The sequence below is a fragment of the Propithecus coquereli genome, unplaced genomic scaffold, assembly GCF_000956105.1.
Source record: "Propithecus coquereli isolate 6110/MARCELLA unplaced genomic scaffold, Pcoq_1.0 Scaffold42, whole genome shotgun sequence".
In the NCBI taxonomy this organism is placed as follows: domain Eukaryota; kingdom Metazoa; phylum Chordata; class Mammalia; order Primates; family Indriidae; genus Propithecus; species Propithecus coquereli.
Window position 1 is genome coordinate 6,147,554 of NW_012149952.1, and position 22,168 is coordinate 6,169,721.

Consider the following 22,168-nt stretch of genomic DNA (forward strand, 5'->3'; position numbering starts at 1 on the left):
TTTTTTTTTTTTAAAGCAGAACCACCCTTTCCCCATAAAACATTAAGAAATGGATCATTTTTTTAAAAAGTAATTGCAGGCTGCTTGTCAAGGTCATATTTTCCCTGGTCAATGAATTGTGATGAATTTGAAGAGAGATGATTTATTATTTGTAAAATGTGGTAATTTTCAGATTTATCCATCAGAGTATGTGAGACAGGATGTATCTTCATTTGGATTTTAAGAAGACCTTAAGCTTCTTGTCTGCGAATAATCGAGAGTACTAAGGAGGAGGGAAAGCTTTGTGTTTTGGGCTTCTTTACTGACTGTCCGCTAAGAAACAAAATTTGGTTACCTCATTACTAAGGTATGCCTAGAAATCATAGTGTTAGCGCTATTTAAGGGTACAGTCAAGTTTTGTTATAATGCTGGTGTCTAGGGACAAGAACAAGCAGATTTTCATTTTTCCAAGTTCTGTGGAAAAGTGCACCATATGTGACTATGATCCCAAGGATGAGTTGGTGCACTTTATACCTGAGTCCATGAAATGGTTAGGTGTCTTCTTACGATGAGGCTATACTTGGGTTTAACTTGCCTCTACCAGGCCCAGGTTAGTATAGTGCAGTTGTTCTCAAACGTGAGCACATACCAGAATTACTGGGGGTGCTTTGGAGATACACAGCCTTAGGTTAGGGGCCTTGCTCTTCTACTTCCTAGCTGTGTCACAGGACGCAAGTCGCTTAACTTTCTTGAGCCTCAGCTTTCTCATCTATACAATGGAGATGATAATACCAATCTCACAGGGCTGCGAAGATTATACAAGATGATGTGTGTGTGTGTGTGTGTGTGTGTGTGTGTGTATAGTGCCAGGCCCATAATAGGTGCCCAATAAATGGGATCTATATTATACTATAATCTAATTTTTCTTGTTCATTTGTATCTTATGACATTCCCTTTTATATTATGTTATAGTATACATGGTGGTAGAATGAAAACTATCAGTAGCTCCTGAGTGCTCCCCTTATAGCTTGATTCTCTGTCTTCTTTCTTCATATTCCTACTGTATTAGTACTCTTTTAGCATTTACAGCATGGTAGGAAGAAATAACTTGACTCATCACTGTATCCACCTTTGAGGTGGAAGTGGCAGCCTCTTTAACAGCTGTGCTATAACACTGCTCAGTATTTCAGGACAGGAACTGAAGAGTGTATATCCATTGAAACTTTAGGGGACATTTTGGGCCATGGGTGACATTTTAAAAAACAATTGCTTTCTGAAAAGGGCTGCTGTGTTTAATTATGACTGGTTGGGCTTTCCAGCTGTCTCTGACATCTGGAAATTCTACAAAAGCTGGTAGATAGAGCCAGGGTCTCGTGTGGCTTTATGACAAGGGAGTTCATCAATGATAGAATGGATGAGAATAATATCTTAAATAGCTCTGGATTCCCCAAGCCAAACTTCGGAGCAGAGAAAACTGATGGCTTATAAAATAGACCTCCCCTCTATAGCTAGGGTGGACTTTGATGCCAACAGTCAATTCTCTGTTAGCTGTGCCAATATAGGGAGAGAGTGATACGAGGCCAATCTAAAATAGTAGATTGGTTAACAAATTAATAATTTCTGTTTGACTTTGGAAATGCGTTGTTATTTTCTACTTGCCCCCCTCCCCAGCAGATTTACCTTCCTGTTTATATTCTGTTTAGGCAAATATTAAAATGGGTTGTTGGCTGAGCACACATCTACTGACAGTGGCAGAAGGCAGTCCATAAGTTGGCTGGGTTTAAAAATTATCTATGGCTAAACCACACTCAGATAATTGGAAATTGATTTTATTGTTTTGCCTGGCTCCATTTTATTTTATTTCGGTGATTGTCTTTATCATGTAAGTAAAGAAAAGAAAGAAGAGAAAGTTTATGTGAGAGCAAGGGAAGTAAAAGCAATCCGTAGACCCAATGATTTTTACATGGGATGCTTGGTCTCCATGTGAAATAGAGAGGGTTTCAGTTTTCTGCAGTAGTTTAGCAAGTGTTTATTGAACACGTATTGTATGCCTTGTATCATGCTACACACTACTGGGAGGGGAATATTAAAAGAAGTAGAAAATAGCCTGGTGCAGTGTGGTGGGCTTATAGTCCCAGCAACTTAGGAGGCTGAGGTAGGAGGATCATTTGAGGCCAGGAGTTCAAGACCAGCCTGGGTAACACAGTGAGACCCTCGCCCACATAAATTTTTTTTTAATTAGCTGGGTGTGGTAGTGTGTGCCTGTAGGTCTATCTACTTGGAAGGCTGAGGTGAGAGGATTGCTTGAGCCCATTTGTTCAAGTCCAGCCTGAGCAACATAGCGAGACCTCATCTCTAATTAATAAATGAATGAATGAATGAAGTAGAAAATACCCTTTCTAGTCTTGAGGAACCTGTGGGCTGGTAGCAGGTTGAGTTAATACTGAGAGCTGGAAACTCTTTGAGCTAATACTGTGTAATGAAAGGTATATACCTTTGAATGAGTAATATATATAAAATTAGTTGAACCCATAGTTGGGTCTGGTCTGGGCTGAGAAAATAGAAAAAGTAAACTAATAGTGGTCTCTTCAAATATTTGTGTATGCATTCCAGAAGACTTTTTAAAAAAGCAAAAGTTGAGTGAGGAGGAATCCTCTTTAGGTGAAAAATTCTATATCATGAATGCAGTATACTGAAATGGAGACACCAGAGGGCCACTGTCACAGTCTATGGCAGGCAGGACACAGAAGTATCACAAAAGGGATTCAAGTCTCATAATGATTCAACTTTGGAGTATGAAAGACACACTAAGTATTTATATGATCCTGCTGAAGACCAAGACTGAGAAAAGCCAACTTTTGTTTTTGGTCTGGCAGACATGAGAAGTGCTCAGAAAATGACCCTAGCTACTTAGGGTGACTTTTTTTTAAAGTCTTGCCCTGTCACCCAGGCTGGAGTACAGTGGCGTCATAGCTCACTGTAACCTTGAATTCCTGGGCTCAAACGATCTTCTGTCTCAGCCTCCACAGTGGCTGGGACTGCAGGTGCATGCCACCACACTTGGCTAATTTTAAATTTTTTATAGAGACAGGGTCCCATTATGTTGTCTAGGCTAGTCTCGAATTCCTGGCCTCAAGCAATCCTCCCGTCTTGGCCTCCCAAAATGCTGGGATTACAGGCATAAGCCACCATGCACAGCCTAGGCCGATATTTTGAGGTGGCTTTGTATTTTGAAAAGGACTGATTGACTTCACAATAATTGCTTAAGTTTTCTAGATGTCTGTGACATCTAGAAATTCCATAAAATCTTGTAGCTAGAGCCTAGGTCTAGTATAAAGCTAGAATGAAGTGTCTTTTTTTTTTTTCTTTTCGAGATGGAGTCTTGCTCTGTCGCCCTGGCTAGAGTGCAATGGTGTCACCATAGCTCACTGCAATCTCAAACTCCTGGCCTCAAGCAATCCTCTTGCCTCAGCCTCCCAAGTAGCTGGGACTACAGGGGCATGCTACCATGCCTCGCTAATTTTTGTATTTTTTATAGGGACGAGGTCTTGCTCTTGCTCAGGCTGGTCTCAAACTCCTGGCCTCAAGCAGTCCTCCCACCTCAGCCTTCCAGAGTGCTAGGGTTACAGAGATGACCACCGTGCCCAGCCGAAGTGTCTTCTATAAATGGAGTAAAATAATTTCCTTACTGCAAGAAATGGAAGTGAGTACTGTTTGAATAATAGGAAAAAGGTATCATGGCAACAGGTAGAAAAGCTAAAATAATCTGGTGGTATGAAAATGTAAGCGAAAGATAAAAACTTTTGCTTTTGCCTACTTCATTGTTGGAGTAGATTGCCTTTGGTCCTTTTAAGTGCTTTCACATTCTCCATTTTCGGTGGGAACTAGTTTATTACCATTTTTCAGGTGTCATGGTAAATGGTCATAGTGAGATGGTCTGAAATGGTGAGAAGTGGGGACTGGGAGTGCTCTCCAAGTTTTTCCACCACAGTGTGGGCTATGGGTGCTGCCTGCTTAGGTGGATCTGTTTAATATTGCTGCTGTTTGATTAGATGGTTCTGAATGGATTTTGGATATTCCTAAACATCAAATCATCCCTGAAAGAATGGGACTTACTACTAGTGAGGAGATTGACAAGGGCGTGGCATGGGTTTGGATGGTAATGCTCACAGAGGAGCTTTAGGGAGATTGCAAGCCTGGGCCACTCAGTTGAGTTGAATGTCCAGCCTCCTGAGGTGACTACTTTGGAGGTAACTACCTTCATTTGAATGAGCAAACTCTCATATGTTTAACAGACAGTTAACAGTCCTTTCTATCCAGTCTCATAAATGTTTATAGACAAGGTTTTTTAAACACGGAGGTACCCAACTAGTCTACGAAGGTGTCCATGCTGGAACCATGTGCAGGCAACTACTTAGCCTTCTCGGTAAATACAAGAATTAATGTATCTGGGAACAAGATGCAAGGTCCCTTATAAGACTGATCCCTTGGGGTAAATACCAGTGGAACTATTTAGATAGGAAAAACAAAAATCCAGGGAACTAGAAAGTGCTAGAATAATTTTAGTCAGGGAGAAGGTTGGGGCAAACAGCACAAAGGGCCCTTCTTCCTCCTTTAAATTGCCTAGCAGATTATTTCCAGTTGATTGTGTTTGTGTGGTGATAGAGGAACCCACTCTGCATGAAGGGAGACAAAGTAAAGTGATTGGGGCATGTCTGTGGGACTCTTGGATTTCAGGGAAAGGTATTTGGTTAATAGTAGGGAAAGATGAGTGGATATAGATATTAGGGGGAAAGCCTGAGGAGAATATTAGAATACGCTTACATGGGACATCATTAAAATAGAACAATTTAAATTAGGAGAACTTCCTCATTGGGGACAGGAGTTGGGGTATGTAATGAAGTAGGGAAAACAGGAACGTTAGTCTCCTGTTGAATATACATGGAAGGAGGCAGAGCAACCAGGAGGTAAGATATGTAGCAAGAGTTCCATATCTAAAGCCTGGTAAAGTTACCCTTGCTGGGTATATGTACACTTTGCTATGGAAAACGATGAGAAGTTTTATCTTCTCTCTGAAGGCACTTCAGTGACTGGACGGAAACCATGGCTTTTTCCCTTTAGCCTTGGAATCTCAATGTCAGTGGTCTCTTGGATCTCCTCAGGGATGTCTTAGATGCTGTTTTTCCTGAAGTGGGATAATGGAGTGGCCTCTCCTTTGCTTCTGTGAGGTTTGCCTCTGTCTTATGGGAACTTTACCAACAGCTCTGGGTTTCTTTTGGAGCAGTAGGTCCCAAAGTTGGTTTTCTATACTCATTAGTCATCATGGACCCAACCCTCCTCCTTAAACTGTCTTCTGGCCACGCCTATCCTCTTGAGGACGGATTCAGGGCCAGGCTTCAAGATGAATATTTTCCGGCTCTTTCATTTTTTAAAGTCATAATTGCTTCCAGGTCACCAGGCAGTATGAACCAAAAGAAGCCTGGGGAAGTACTACCAGATTTAGTTTAGCTGAGACCTTCTTAATCTTGGGTTTCTAATTTACTGTCTTGATGGTAGAGTTTAACATGAATAAATGGGCAGGTTTCATGCTATGTGTAGAGGGACTAGTTGTGTTATAGTTCCCAGCTCTGATTGTTCTACATTAAGGGGTCTTCGGCCACAAAGGGAGGTACATGATTCTGCGCACTTGTCAACTGGATGAGCACCCTGTCTGATCATTTTCAAGGTTAAAAACTTTTTAAACGGTGCCTGTGTTCGTAAAAAAACATTTGTCAGATAGATGTGCTATTACCTTCTTTAATGTCCTTCTCTTCCTCATATGCATGACGACAGCTATCCTTTTGCTTGTAATTGTTGTGAAATCTGCTTGTTTTGGCATCTTCATTTCAAAACAAAACACAAAAAAATTCTACCTCATCTCTACAATCTCCTTTGAGATTTTAGTGCTGCCCATCCCCCTATTACTAACTCCCCCAACCCTGACTTGGGCTGTAATTTGATGTTCTTTCCGTTTTGAGAACATATTCTCTCTTAACTTTTCTAAAATGTCTGTCTTCCGTGCTTCCCCACAGCATTTCAGTTTGGCCCATGATGGCGAAATATTTCAGGTTCCCCTATTTCATTTTTTCCCTTTTGGTTGTGATATGCGATGAGCTTCTCTTTCATTCCTGTCACGCCTGCCCTTGTCTTCTAGTGTTTTTCTTTTTTCTTTTGGATTTTTTTTTTTTTAAAGATCTCTGCTTCATTATGGTTTCTCCTCCACTCTTCCCTCAGCTTAGCTGCTGTTTTCACCATTTTAAAGTTACTGCTCTCCTATCAGTCCATTTCCTTTTTGGTTTATCCTATTCCATAGTGTGGTGATCGTGTCTGGCTACCTGCTCTCTGCTGCCTGCTGGTTGGATTCATTTCCTCGTATCTTAATTTTTTTTTTTTAGCAATGGGGTCTGGCTATGTTGCCCAGGCTGGTCTCAAACCCTTGGCCTCTCACGAGCTGGGATTATAGGTATGAGCCACCACACCCTGCCATTTCCTTGGATCTTGGTCAGTTCTAACTTCTGAATGCATGTCCCTCCTAAATTGAAAATTTTTATTTTTATTTTTTTCAGCCGTGCTCCTGGCTTTGGGTTGGTTGAGCATGAGCTCTTGTTTGTCTTCACCATGAGTTGGATATATCTTTTGAGTTTTTCCCCCCCAAAGTGGGGATAGCTCACAGTGGTCCCACTGCCTTGCAGGCAGTGACCAACATTTGATTCTTGGGCCATGCAGCTGTTCATTTCTTAACAATTACATGGTTCTGACATCTGGGAAAATCCTTTGAGGTATTTCATATCCTTGTGTCTGTGCTTCCTGGGTCATTTGGGATTACCAAGTTTCATCCAAGTTCCGTTTTGGAACTTTGCCTTTGATGTTATGGTTCCCATCAGAGAAAGAGAAAAAGAGAACGGACAGAAGTATAGGTGCTTCAAGTGAAAGCAAGCCAGTATTGGAGTGTGTACGCCAGCGGAACCTACCAAGTGTGGCATGTCTGTAAGGTTTTTCCTCTTTGCTTACCTCTCCTGAGTAGTTTACAGTTGAGTGGTTACTAATTTGATTGGGCATGATGTATAACAAAACAAAACCCTAGACCTACTGAATCAGAATCTCCAGGGCTGAGACCTATGACTCTGTATTTCAGACAAGCTCCTCAGTGATTGTAGCTTGGGAAATGTTGGTTTACATTGACCATCCTGACTCCTCCCTTCCTACCTGGGCATCGGTGCAGCCAGGAGCCTGTTCTCTAGTGCTGTATCAGAAGTTCCCTTTGCTTTCTTTCTGGTTCAGGGGGACCAATCTTGATTTCTTGTATGAGGTGTCCAGTATCGGTTTTTCTCTCCAGGTAGCCATAAAATATGTATTGTATAGTAATTATTTTGGTTTTAACTTGGTTTTCTTTTTTTGGTTTGTTTTTTGTTTGGTCTGAAAACTCTTTATCTAGGTGATATTTTATACATTCTCTTTCTAAATGCTGGGATTCCCCCTCTGATTCTGCCCCAGACCCTATAAACTACTAATCCTCTCTAAAAAGAATAAAAATAAATGTGAGAATGAAAAATCCATGGTCACCGATTTATATCTGCTTCCTACAGGTATTTGGGTAGCAACTAAAACTCGTACTTTGTGTTGCAATGTGTCTTATGGCAAGAATGGCCCCTTCCATTGCCTAAGTCCTCTAATGCTTCCTAGAGAGAAAAAAATGAAAAAAGTACCTCGTGTATCAGCCAATAGACTGAGCTGCTATTTCTTAAACTGAGGATATTCTAAGATATTCTAAGAAACAGTCAAAACTTGATTAACCAGGATGTTCAGGGAATGGGGTCCTTGTTAAAAATCTTTCTAAAATTATGCTAACCCACATAACTGTCTTAGTAATGTTAAAAGATAATTTTTAGAAAAAGGTAAAAAAAAATCATGACTCTCGTACAGATACAAAAATGAACACGTGTTAAAGATTTTATTTTACTCATTAATCAACTAGGGAATAGATATTATAGCCAGTTCAAAGAAAAAGTCAAAAAGCATAAATTTATATGGAGTAAAGGATTCAAATTGCAAATGGAGGCAAAACTGGTTTTTCCACAGTGGGGAGGGAAGTCAATCCAAACTCTATGGATAAGACAGACTTTGCATATCCATCAGTTACCTGAAATTTATAGAGGTGCAAAATAGCTCAAAGACAATGAACCAGGCTAAAATCAGACAGCCCAGAAGGGTGTGCTATAGACAATGCATAGTTTTTACATTGGAGTACAAAATTCTTTTCTATAGTAAGCAAGCATGGTGAATGCTTTTTTTTTTTTGGTTGATTTTCCTTTTTGTGTTTTCTCAGGGTCGTCACCTCAGTTCTCATCCAGAATTCAGTTCTATATAACTCGCATTTACAAAGTACTTACTATATGAAAGGTGTTGCGAAGGAACCAAAAACATAAAAGAATGCTGTTTCTCACCTTGAGTAGCTGATTGTCTGGTGGGGGAGACAGACGTGCCACGCCCCCAAGTAACCACACTGCAGAGGAGAATAAGAATCAGTGCTGTGGTAGAGGTGGGAATTAGGTGTTTGAGGAGAACCAGAGAAGGACAGGTTAACTGATCAGGGGCTGGGGGATGACAGAGAGAGGAAAGGGGGCACAGGGAGAGGCCGTTGCAGGGTGAGGAAGCAGCAGAGTCCTAAAGCTGGATGGTCTGCTTAGGACGGGTCAGGAGCAAGGGGTGGTGAGGGTGGCGGGGAACCGGCAGGATGTGGCGGAAGAGGAGGCTGAAGAGGAGGTTTGAGGCCAGGTCATGAGGGCCCTGAAGGCTGTGCTAAGAAATACATGGGCTTGATGCTGAAGGCCCAGGAAAGCCATTGAAAGCTCTTGAGGACGGGAGTGGGTGACATGATCGAACGGGCGATTTAGAAGATGAATTGATTGTAGAATCGAGTTTGGAGGCAGAGGGAGCAGTTAAGAGGCGCTTGTAATATTCGGGTGAGAGCTGATGAGGGTCTGCACCAGGGGAGTGGCAAGAGAGGTGGAAGGCGAGGATGAAGATGGCATTATTGAGGCTCGACTCCTGATTGGATATGGGTGGCTGGGAGAGAGAAGGAGTTGAAGACGATAAGGTGGAAATTTCCAGGCTAGGGAACGGTAGTGCTATTAACTAAAATGGGAAACACACTGCGTGCTGGTGCTGGGCATGGGGGATGGGGAGCGGGTTTATGGGAGCAGATAATGAGTCTGGTTTGAGACACGTTGAGTTTGAGGGGCTTGGTGGACATCCAATTAACGGCGAGTTGCTGGCAGCTGGAAATTCTGGTCTGGGCCTAAGGAGAGAGGTTAGGGCTAGAGATACAGATTTGGGAGTCATTGGAGCACCAAGGGGTGAGTTGAAACATGCTCTGAGAGAGGAAGGGCAGGGCTGACAACTCACACAGAGGGAGACAGATGGGGTGGGAGAGCTACAAAAAGATGGAGGAGAAAAAGAGAAGCAGTGGGAGACAGACAGACAGACTGGAGGCCAAAGAGTAGAGGGGAGGACGAGGCACAGAGGAGGGAGAAAGGGAAGGAGGGGGAGAGGGAGGAGAGACTGAGGGGGAGACTGAGGGAAATAGGGAAGGTGAGATAAAGTGAGGAGAGCACAGGGGAGAGAGGTGGGAAGGGGGAAGAAGTCAGAGGAGAGGGAATGGTGACAGAGGGAGAGAGAAGGGGGAGTGGGGGAGGGAGGGAAAGAGAGAAGGAGCCTTGGGAAACAGGGGAAGGAACGGGAGGGGGCAGAGGTGAAGAGAGCCAGAGAGGCAGATGAAGGGCAGACCTCTGTCAATGCCCAGGTCCCTGAGGTGGGCATTAGGAGAAATGGGCCCCAAGAGAAGCCAACAGGCACTGGGTCAGGAGAGCCAGGAGAGGGGAAAGTGTAAAGAAAAGGGGTGAGGGCAGCAGTGTCCTGCTCTGCAGAGATGGGGGAGCAGGATGAGGCCCAGGAAGGGCATGGGTGGACACATCTCTGCTCGCCTCTTACTACCTCCCTCCTTCCTTCCACGCTGGTCTCCTGGCTCTTCTTCATCTTAGCGGGCAGCCTCCTGCCCAGGGCCCTGGCACGCACCCTTCCCTCTGCCTGGAATGCTCTTCTCCCAGATATCCACATGGCTCACTCCTTCGCCTCCCTCAGGTTGTTTAAATGTCTCCTTCTCAGCAAGGCCTACCCTGATAACCGTGTTACAATTTATAGCCAACCCGTCCCACACCCCTCAGACTGTCCCCATGCCCCTTAGCCTGTGTTGTACCACCTTCTAACATGCTGTGACATAGAATTAGTTAACGTGTTTATTATCCATCTCGTCCCACTAGGATATAAGCTCCATGCAGGTGGGGATTTTAGTCTGTTTTGTTAATCATTAAATCCCCGGTACCTAGGACAGTGCTGGCACTTGGTAGGGGCTCAATAAATTGTGATATTCTGCTGAATGGGGACAGTTTCTGAAAACTGAACAAAAAGACAAATGAAACAAGTCCCTGATGTGACTATGTTTTAATGTGATTTACTTCTTTGCAAAATGGAGGACAATATAAAATTCTGATCACCATAGAGTTCTGTTCAGTTGAGCTTTGATGAATGAGGATTTTAGCTAATAAGCTAACTCAAGAGTTTAAGGGTCTCAAGACAAGCTCATTGGATAAAGCTCTTTTTCTTGGTGCCTCATTTTCTCTGGAAGGTGAATTGACTGTTCTAGTTGTCAACAGCGAGAGCTGGACATTGGCTGATGAAGGGGGTGGTAGGTCATGGGGATGACAGACTAATAGGAAGGGACAAGGACAGAAATTTGTGGTTCTTGATGGAACATTGTTTTTTGTTTGCTTGTTGGTGATCAGAGTACAAGGAATATCGCACTTGATTTGGAGGGATCTTTAAACCAGGTTGTATGTCCAACTTGAAATCAAAACAGAGTATATTTGAAGGGCTTATAAAGAAGCATGTGCTTCCTCTGGAGAGCTTCAATTGCCTACGTCACCCAAATACTTCGGTACCCATGGATTACAGAGTAGATGAGAAAAAGATCCCCACAGTAGTCTTTCAATGCACTGTTCATATATGGGTACAACCCTCTAATTGTAGTTGGTTAAGTTAAATGTGTAGAAAAATATACTGTCATGTCATTTGTCTGAAATAGATTGAATTTCCTCGAACGCTCAAGCATATCTGTCTTTTACGATAATTTAAAAATCACTCTAGGCGATTAACAGTGTCCTCACCTGCATCCTGAAACCTATGGATTCCTAGAAGGCTGGCACTCCCTCTTCCCCATTTGGACTTTAATTTTCCATAGCAGGCTGGCTTGTGAGAGAGCCTGCTTTAACATTTCGATGCTATAATTACCTTTATTGAAACGTTTCTGTGTGAAAAGTGGTTAAAGCAGCTTTCCCTGTTACAAGTTTTGATTGTGCTGGCTTCTTTTTCCCCAGGGGAGTGGCCATAGCGGGTCCTATCTGGTGGTGAGTGGCTGTCATGATCTCTACAGCACCGCTCTACAGCGGCGTGCACAACTGGACCAGTTCTGACCGGATTCGCATGTGTGGCATCAACGAAGAGAGGTGAGGAGGCTGGGAAGGTAGCTGTTGCTGGCCTCCATTGAGTGATACCTGGTCACCAGAAGGGTGGCCGCATGCAATAGGGCCTGGGGAGGGAATCTGGGGAGGAGACCTTGGGTTGTTTTTAATGTTCCTGAGATGGGATGGGGATGAGTGAGTGGCCTGCTCTGCCGTGCTGTCCCTGTTCAGATGAAGGTGAGGAGGCCAAAAGATGACCTTCTTCCAGCTAGTCCTTGTCTACTCATTAAGAACTGTCAGATTGTGGAATAAGGAGAAGCTCAGGTGATTGCAGTTTTTATTTGCAGCATCAAAGTTTGGTGCTCGAGGATACGTGTAAGATATTTTCGGTCTTTGGTCTAGGCCTGGAAGAAAGGCAGTTTCATCATTCAGCTTTATGCTGGGAACTGGTAGTGGGCATTCTGGTGGTCAGCGCTTTCTTGCCTCATGAGGCTAATGCTGATTCAAAGTGAGATCCTTATGAAGTATCAAGGGAAGATGAGCCCGTCTAACAGTTTGAATACAACATCGAGAGTTGGGGATGCTTGCTTGATGTGTATGTTTTTAGTTTTGTATTCACCAAAATATTTGGTTGACCATGATGTGCCATTTCCTGATCATGCCCCCATACCAAGGGCACTCAAAACCCTTGGCCAAAGAGCTCTATATGATGGCTGCAGTGCCTCTTCCATCTTTAGGGAAGGCATGGCATGCTTGCTGGCGTTTTGCTGTTGTTTCAATCCATTGACTGTTTAAATTCAAATACGGCAGTTAAATCACCAAGAACATAGAATGACATGGCTTTTCCTGAGATTCAAGAGCTGATGTTTCTTGAGTAAATCTTAGAAGTGCGTGTGTGCTTGTAGAAGGGTATTGGTGATTTTGAAGGGAAAAGAAATGGATGTCTTTGTGTTTATCTACTTTCTTTTTCCGTTCCTAACTGGAGAAGTGTGTACTTGTTCAAGGTTAAGGTTGGGAGAATAGACCTTTTTATTTTCTTAAGCCATTAGTGCCTGATAGCTTAATGTTCTCTGTACTGAGGAACAAGTTAGAGATGGACTTAAAAGGAATTGAAATTCAGAATGCAAAAGTCAAGACCAAGGAAAATAAGACAAAATTCCTCTCAGATGCTGAGGAAGTAAAGTATTTTCCTTTGCATATGAGGTATGTCCTTAGATAATTACTAAGAGATGATCTAGGGAAAGGCAGAGTGGTGGTATTGATTTGTGTAAGTATTCATTGGCAGGTTGTGTTGATCTAATTATAAGTAGTTGAGACTTTGATGCAGAGATCTGGACTAGAGCCTTCAGAAAACCAGTGGACCAGTTCCCTTGCCAAGAACGGAGCAGGAAGTGAGCTTGAAAACTGCTTTTGCCTCCTCTGGACCTTTCTTGGATGGTAACTGACCAAATGTGCCTAGTGATTAAGATGACCTTTTAAGTGTTATCACTTCTGTTCTCACCCGCCCTTTGTTGTCACTTTCTTGCCACAGTCTAGGCCATGCTACAGCTGATTTCCAAAATGTGATCTTACTTTATTTAAAAACCATCTTCCTCAGCCCCTTACAATGTGTAGAACATAGAAATTTGGGGTATAATGCTATACTTGGGGGCTAACTCTTAAAGAGATGTTAGGAGAGCAAACCGATAGTCATAGTACATTGGTGGTTAGTACTCTCAAGTGGCATGTACAGATCCTGTGGGAGCCTAGGTGCAAGAATGACCAATTTCCTGAGGAAATAAGAGAAGGCGTCCTAGAGACAGTGCCATTCGAGCTTGAGGGATAAGTAGGAGTTTGAGGTGAGAGCTGGTGTTTTCCTGGGACAATAGGAGAGCACAGTATGTTTGGGGAAGGCCTTGGCTGGAATGAAGGCAGTCTTGGGATGTGGTGAGACTCGAGCCAGGAAAAGTCTGCAGGGGTTGGAAGGTAAGGAGCCTGGTGTGTGCTGGTGGTATATTTTTCTTATGAGTAGTCTGAGCCCAACAGGAACTGAAAAAGGTCTGATTTGACAGTGGTGCTAGCCCTTAATAATTAGGAAAAAGCCCCTGAGAGGTCATGGCTGCTTCTGGTTTAAGTTCAACAAAGCTTTGAGCATAACAGCCCTGTGACCTCGCTGGTGGGAAGAAATAGCAGGATTGATTTTCCATCCTGATTGAAGCCTGCTTTGACCCCTGTTCCCTCCTGCCCCTGCATCCCTACCTGCACCCTCATAACCCTGTCTGGTTGACCCAGCTCTCCTCAGGACCCCTCCCCTGCAAGTTATCCCTGTCCCAGGCTCTTCTCTCAATGGGGCAATTTAATGTTTGCTTAGCTCTGCACACCCCTCTCCTCAGAGGATTTGAAACAGGGCCGTAGGACATTTTCTCAGTGCCTCCAGGGCTGGCACTCAGGTGTGGGGATGGCTGGAGTAGCTAGGACTGCTGTTGCTCCACCTGGCCCTGCAGTTCTCTGGGGGCCGCCTTTGAGGACAGGGTTCCTGCTTTCAAGTGTGATTTCAGGTGGGGTGGGAGCCCAGCACGGGGGTGGGGGCGAGCGAGTATGCAGCTCAGTGCCCTTTGTATGGTCAGGAGAGGAAAGAATGTAAATACATAGTGCCTAATAGTGTAAATAAATAGTTGGTAAAGGGGGGACTGCTGCCACTACTGTCCTCCCCCCAAAACCATCCTTGGCAAGTCTAGTCGGAACACACTTCCCCGGCCCAAGGCTAGGTATAGGTCCTGCTTTTCTGATCTCTCAGGAGTTGATGTGAAAAGTATTTTCCCTTTCCCTTGGGCCCTCCTTTCCTTCAGACCCCCTGACTGCATCTAAAGCCCTTGCCTCTCCTTACCCTTGCCTCTCCTTACAGTCATCTCTGTTTGTCACCAACAGTCATTTCCAGCAGTGGAACCCTCCTGCTTCTGCCAGCCTGGCTGCCTTTTAAAGGGAACAAGCCTTTCCCCCTTGGTTAGCCCCCTTTGGAGCCCCGAAAAGCTGGGGAGAGGCCCGTGGTGCCCCCCCTTACCTTTTTGGCTTCTCTTGCTCCAGGTACAATTTTGGAGTCCCTGTTTCAGCGGGAAGGAGGGAGTTAGCAAGGCTTTGTCCCTCGTCAGTAGGGTTGGCTTGGGCACCCTGACTGGCCTTTGGCTAGGGTGGCTGGTGGGGTGGGAGCCAGCTTCTCCTGTGGCTGTCTTCAGGAGTTGGGGTGAGGCTCTGAAGAAGGGGTGTGACCCCAGGGGAGTGACCCCAAGCACAGCGTATTTCCCCAGGGGCACGCAGAGCAGTCCTGTACTTTGCCCATGCAGGAAACACAGTGTTTATGTTGGGGCTTTATTCTTTAATCCAAACCTCCTCCTTGGCTGCTCCCACCTCAGGCTCCTGCCCCAGAGAGTCTCCTCCCTAAGGCAGAGGGCAGTAGTTCTCACTTTACTTAAAACACCAAACTTCACCCTCCGTCTGACTCTTTTTTATTTTTTTTTAGCTAGATAGACCGTTTTCTAAGATTCTTACCTGCAATTTGGAAAGGACTTTGGAGCAGGTGGGGATGCAGTTGAGTTTTCCTCCTTTGGAACCCAGCTCTCTAGCCTTGATTCCTTTTCTCTGGGCTATACCAACCTGAATTTGGGGTCTGTCACCTTGAGGGGCTCCCTTTGGGACGGGAGAGAGTGTGATGGTGCTAGGAGGCCAAGGAGGGTGTGGAGCGCTTGCAAGGAATGGGATGCAGGCAAGGATAGAAGGAAGGTAGAAGGGAGGATGCTGGTTGGAACTCTAGAAAAGGGGGAGATGTCCCCTAGAAGGCAAGAAGTAGTGTCCTTAAGATGCCTTCAGTACCCAGTGACCTGGTGGCCTCAAAGCAGTATCATTACCTGTGGTAATAAACGTGATTCAGATTTAGACTAGACCTGAAAACACAATGAGGGTGGTTATTTGTTTTGGAAAACGATTGCCCATATGGCACTTTCAGCCAGCTTCCCTTATAGACTTAAAATAAGATTGTATTGAAAAGAAAAACGGTTTGCATGCCTTTTGAGGCCTTTAGTGGTTCCTGTCTCTCTCCCTTTCAGCCAATGCCCTGTACATCCTGGATGGTGACCCCGACGGGTAAGCTCTGGGGAAAAGTGAAGGTGCTGGGGTGTTTGCCACACTCCTGGCAAGAACCTGGGATAAACAGCCCAAAGGGGGAGACTAGTCAGATCGGGCTCCTTGGCCCGAACTTGCAAAGCTGAGTGTAGAGGCTCCACTTTTCGACCCGGACCCCATGATCCCCTCAAACCACCAAGGGAAGCAAGACAGGAAGGTTTTATGGGAACCCAGGGAGGTGTGGGCATTCTGGGGAAGGCGGCGATGGCTCAAAGACTGGGCCTCATTTCCCTTCTCTGGTTGTGTCTTCCATGCTAGAAGAGCACCTCTTTCTGATGAGGAGTGCACGACAGGTGACTGCCAGCACTTTGGATCTCAGGAGTTTTGTGTCAGCAGCAGTTTTTCCAAGGTAAGGGGCCATGTGGAGCTACATACTACCTGCCAAAGGGGGTTGAGCTGCCCGGGAGATGTACGCAGCCTACCATTCCAAAAGGGGCAGGAAGGGACAGGGTACCTCCCAGGAGTTTGCATCGGAGGACAGAAATGAGCCAGCTGCCCTTTGCTTCTGCCGAGATGTGGTTGGTTGGGCTGCAGTTGCCTCTCGGGGGCCTCAGGACATTTGCACCATGCACAGGGAACTAGCTAAGACGTGTGTGCTGTTCTGTCATTGCAGGTGGAGCTCACAGCAGTTGGAAGTGGCAGCAATGCCCGGGGGGCAGACCCAGATGGCAGTACAACAGAAAAACTTGGACATAAGTCAGAAGAGAAGCCTGACGACCCCCAGCCGAAAATGGACTATGCTGGAAATGTGGCAGAGGCTGAGGGCCTCTTGGTGCCACTGAGCAGCCCAGGAGACGGGCTCAAGCTTCCTGCTCCTGACAGCGCCGAGGCCAGCAACAGCAGGGCTGACTGCTCCTGCACTCCCCTCAACACCCAAATGAGCAAACAGGTTGACTGCTCACCAGCGGGGGTAAAGGCTTTGGACTCTCGGCCTGGTGTCGGAGAGAAGAATACTTTCATTTTGGCAACTCTGGGAACTGGAGTCCCGGTGGAGGGGACCCTGCCTCTGGTTACCACTAACTTCAATACGATGCCAGCCCCCATCTGTCCCCCTGTGCCGGGTTCGGCCTCTGTCCCCCAATCTGTTCCGGATCAATTCCAGGTTCCCCTTTCTGTCCCTGCCCCCGTGCCCCATTCTGGGCTCGTTCCAGTCCAAGTTGCCACTTCGGTTCCAGCTGCTTCCTCTCCCATAGCACCAGTCCCTGCTCTGGCGCCGGCACCACCGTCAGTGCCCACACTCATCTCTGACTCGAACCCTCTTTCAGTTTCGGCCTCGGTCTTGGTGCCCGTGCCAGCTTCTGCTCCCCCCTCGGGCCCAGTTCCCCTGTCGGCTCCAGCTCCCACACCCCTCTCAGTCCCAGTTTCAGCTCCTCCCTTGGCTCTGATCCAGGCTTCCGTGCCCCCTTCAGCTCCAACCTTGGTCCTCACTCCTGTCCCCACTCCGGTTCTGGCTCCCCTGCCGGCATCCACACCTCCAGCAGCTCCTGCACCCCTGTCCATGCCGATGCCCACCCCGACTCCATCTTCCGGCCCACCTTCTACCCCCACCCTCATCCCTGCCTTCGCTCCCACGCCGGTGCCTGCACCCACCCCAGCCCCAATCTTCACTCCAGCCCCCACGCCCATGCCTGCTGCCACACCAACTGCCATTCCCACCTCTGCACCCATCCCGGCTTCCTTCAGTTTGAGTCGGGTGTGTTTTCCTGCGGCTCAGGCACCAGCTATGCAAAAAGTCCCTCTGTCCTTTCAGCCAGGGACAGTGCTAACCCCGAGCCAGCCACTGGTATATATCCCACCTCCGAGCTGTGGGCAGCCGCTCAGTGTGGCCACACTGCCAACCACCCTGGGGGTCTCCTCTACTCTCACACTCCCTGTCCTGCCATCCTACCTGCAGGACAGGTGTCTCCCGGGTGTGCTGGCCTCCCCAGAGCTCCGGTCTTACCCATATGCATTTTCTGTGGCCCGGCCTCTGACTTCAGATTCGAAGCTGGTCTCCCTGGAGGTGAACAGGCTCCCCTCCACTTCCCCGTCTGGCAGCACCACCACCCAGCCTGCACCTGATGGGGTCTCCGGGCCTTTGGCAGATACCTCTCTCGCCACTGCTTCTGCCAAGGTGCTTCCAACTCCACAGCCTTTGCTGCCAGCCCCCAGCGGGAGCTCAGCCCCACTGCACCCCGCCAAGATGCCAGGTGGCACTGAGCAGCAAACAGAAGGGTCTTCTGTTACCTTCTCTCCCCTCAAGTCACCTCCACAGCTGGAGCGAGAGATGGCCTCTCCACCTGAGTGCAGTGAGATGCCCCTTGATCTCTCCTCTAAGTCCAACCGCCAGAAACTTCCATTGCCTAACCAGCGCAAAACGCCCCCCATGCCTGTGTTGACCCCTGTGCACACCAGCAGCAAGGCCCTCCTCTCCACAGTCCTGTCTAGGTCTCAGCGTACAACCCAGGCTGCCGGTAGCAATGTCACCTCCTGCCTGGGCTCCACCTCCTCACCTTTTGTCATCTTTCCCGAGATTGTGAGGAACGGGGACCCAAGCACCTGGGTGAAAAACTCAACTGCGCTGATCAGCACCATTCCTGGCACTTATGTGGGAGTGGCCAACCCAGTGCCTGCATCCCTGCTGCTGAACAAAGACCCCAACGTGGACCTCAACCGTGACCCCCGCCATCTCCCCAAGCAAGAGCCCATCTCCATCATTGATCAAGGAGAGCCTAAGAGCACTGGTGCCACGTGTGGCAAGAAGGGCAACCAGGCTGGTGCTGAGGGACAGCCAAGCACAGTCAAACGATATACCCCAGCCCGCATCGCCCCTGGGCTGCCGGCGTGTCAAACTAAGGAGCTCTCTTTGTGGAAACCCACGGGGCCGGCAAATATTTATCCACGGTGTTCAGTCAGTGGGAAACCCACCAGCACCCAGGTCCTGCCTGTTGGCTGGTCACCATACCACCCTACATCTCTGCTTTCCATTGGCATTTCCAGTGCCGGGCAGCTGACCCCCAGTCAGGGGGTGCCCATTAGGCCCACCAGCGTTGTTTCTGAGTTTTCTGGTGTGCCATCTCTTGGCTCCAGTGAAGCCGTGCATGGACTTCCTGAGGGGCAGCCACGGCCTGGGGGCCCCTTTGCTCCAGAGCAGGACACTGTCACAAAGAACAAAACTTGCCGGATTGCTGCCAAGCCTTACGAAGAACAAGTCAACCCTGTCCTCCTGACCCTCAGCCCTCAGACAGGGACCCTGGCACTGTCTGTTCAGCCTAGCAGTGGGGACATTCGAGTAAATCAGGGGCCTCAGGAATCAGAGAGCCACCTCTGCTCTGACAGCACTCCTAAGATAGAAAGCCCCCAGGGGGCTTGTGGCGTGAAGCTGGCAGGAGACACGAAGCCTAAGAACCAAGTGCTGGCTACCTATATGTCCCATGAGCTGGTCCTGGCCACCCCCCAGAACCTGCGCAAGATGCCTGAGCTGCCTTTGCTACCTCATGACAGCCACCCCAAGGAACTCATCTTGGACGTGGTTCCGAGCGGCAAGAGGGGCTCCAGCACAGAGCTTTCACAGCTTGGAAGCCAGGTGGATCTGGGGCGGGTGAAAATGGAGAAAGTGGATGGTGACGTGGTCTTCAATTTAGCCACCTGCTTCCGGGCCGATGGCCTCCCAGCAGCTCCCCAGAGGGGCCAAGCTGAAGTTCAGGGTAAGGGCGGACAAGCTCGAGTGAAACAGGAAAGCGTAGGGGTCTTTGCTTGCAAGAACAAGTGGCAGCCAGATGATGTGACCGAGTCTCTGCCACCCAAGAAGATGAAGTGTGGCAAAGAGAAGGAAGACGAAGAGCAGCAGCAGCAGGAGCAGCAGCCACAAACCAAGCCCATAGTCCGGAGTTCCCAAAGACCAAAGGTGAGTGCCAGGCTAAGGTTGAGGGTGGCGCCCAGATGCGGCTGGTCTGCCTCATGCTGTAGATGGCAACCTTCTGTGACCCTCCTTCGCGGCACAGTGTTCTTGAGTAGCTGTGTGAACTGAACTGATTGGAAGGCTTTTCTAAAGTGAATAACGACCTGCTGTCCCTTTTCTAAGTCATATTTTCTATATACAGTGTTTTAGTATCGGATGTGGGAAATGATTCCGTCCCTGGGGCTAAGGAAGCATTGTCCCAGATGAGGTTGGAAAGCAGGAGAAGGTATTGGTGAGGGAAATCAATTAATAACAGGCTCTTTCTTCCCTGCATAACCATTCTTCCTTTTCCTTTGCTGAGACAAGCACTGGCCTTGAGAACTTGGGGACTAGGGAGGCAAGGGGCCTTTGACAGGGTCATTCCTTGCACCATTGCGGGGGGCTTTGTGGGGAGCCTGCTTAGGATTTGCTTGGAGTTTGGTGAGGTCAGAGCCAATTTGGCTTCGGGGCTAACCCACCAGTTTCCTACCCCCTCAAATGCTTGAGATGGCAGCTTTGGGTTTTGGCCCATTGGGAATGTGGTGTGCAAGGCAGGTGGGCATCTGGATCTTGGTTCTTAATAGGCTCCAGATGGTGGCAGAGTTCCAGGCAAAAAGATTGGCCAGGAACACTGGACTCAAATCCACTGGTCCTCCAGAGGGGGTCTGGAGGCCACTGGTGATTCTGGGAGAGTCTTAAGACAGTTAAGGATAGGGTTTATTCAAATGTGGAACAATTTGAAGTTCTGTTAACAAGCCTTCAAATCAGATGTTGGTGTATACTAAGGGACAGATTTCTAGCCAGAGTGCTCTGTTTGTGGCATAAGTTCTTAGTCTTTTTTGGATCATAGACCACTTTGGAAAGCGGATGAGAGCTATGGACCCTGTCCTCAGCATTTTGCCAATAATTTCAGGGGGTTCATGGACACACCCCCTTCCCTAAAGCCCACCCAGGGACTCCAGGTTAAAAACCCCTGGGGAAGAGTTGGGGTGGGTTTTACCCAGTGACCTTACAACCACCCTGTATGTCAGAGACATACAAAATAGGAACATGGGTCATGACATAGTACAACAAGTAACATTTGGTCTGGTAACTGCATTCTGCCCTTGGAGGTAATAAGAATGGTAATAATTCACGTCGTGAGAGTTGTTACCATTTGTTGAACTCCTGCTTATATGTCAAGTGCTTTCTACATATGTTGTCTAATTTAGTCCTTACAATAACTGTATGAGGTGAATGCTACACCCAATTTCCAGGTGAGAAAATGAAGGAAACAGAGACTCAGGATAAGTTACAAAGCTACCAAATGGCAGAGCTGTAACTCAAACTCCGTCTCTTTGGCTCCAAAGTCAATGGTCTTCTTCAGCTTTGCTGAGTTCTCTCCCACTCTTCTATAGGAGTGTTTCACTGAGCATTTAGCAAGTGTTTGCTGAATGGCTACTATATGCCAGTCCCTCTGAGGCAGTGGGGATGTATCTTTAGGAGGGTGGTATGGAGCCAGGCTCAGAGCCCAGGTTTGAATTGTGGCCCCACCTCTTCCTGGCTGTGTGATATTGGTCAAGCTACTTAATTTCTCTGGCCCTCAGTTTCTTCATCTGTAGGTGAGACAATAATAGTACCCACTCATAGAGTTGTTGTGAAGATTAAATTAGATGATGATGTAAAATGTCCAGAATAGGCAAATCCATAGAGACAGAAAGTAGTCAGTGGTTGCCTAGGGCTGGGGAGGATGGGATAATTGGGGAATGACTGCTCAATGGGTACAGGGTTTCCATTTGGGGTGATGTAAACGTTCCAGAACTAGATAAGTGTGATACTTGCACAACTCTGTGACTACACTAATAACAATTGAATTATACACTTAAATAAATGAATTGCATGGTATAGCTCAATAAATTATATCTCAACAAAGCTATTATTTAAAAAAAGGATTAGGCCAGTCACAGTGGCTTATATCTGTAATCCCAGCACTTCGGGGAGTCGAGGCAGGAGGATCGCTTGAGGCCAGGAGTTCAAGACCAGCCTGAGCAACATAGTGAGACCCAATCTCTACAAAAAAGTTTTTAAAAATTAGCCAGGCGAGGTGGTGCATGCCTGTAGTCCCAGCTATTCAGGATGCTGAGACAGGAGGATCACTTGAGTCCAGGAGTTCGCAGTTACAGTGAGCTATGATGATGTCACTGCACTCTAGCCTGGATGATGGAGTGAGACCCTGTCTCAAAAACAATAAAGATTAAATGAGGTGATATATGTAAGTGCTTAGAAGAGTACCTGGCACTTGGTAAGTGCTCAGTTAGTATTAGTGGCTGCTGCTGTTATTGTTAGTATTACAAACAAAATAGATGTGGTCCCAGCCGGGCGTAGTGGCTCACGCCTGTAATCCTAGCACTCTGGGAGGCCGAGGCGGGCCGATTGTTTGAGCTCAGGAGTTCGGAACCAGCCTGAGCAAGAGCAAGACCCCGTCTCTACTAAAAAAATAGAAAGAAATTAATCGGACAACTAAAAATATGTAGAAAAAATTAGCCGGGCATGGTGGCGCATGCCTGTAGTCCCAGCTACT

At 47.0% G+C, this 22,168-nt stretch overlaps 1 protein-coding gene across 2 annotated transcripts in view; it reads left to right on the plus strand.

Annotated features, from left to right (window-relative positions):
- Positions 1-11,449: 11,449 nt before the first annotated feature.
- BCORL1 (BCL6 corepressor-like 1) overlaps positions 11,450-22,168 on the plus strand; it is a 43,516-nt gene continuing 32,797 nt past the window's right edge. For both annotated transcript variants that reach the window (XM_012653396.1, XM_012653397.1), the window contains exons 1-3: positions 11,450-11,579; positions 15,948-16,038; positions 16,303-19,575. In XM_012653396.1, the coding sequence (XP_012508850.1) occupies positions 11,494-11,579; positions 15,948-16,038; positions 16,303-19,575 (3,450 nt within the window). In that variant the 5' untranslated portion in view covers positions 11,450-11,493. The remainder of the gene's footprint in view (positions 11,580-15,947; positions 16,039-16,302; positions 19,576-22,168) is intronic.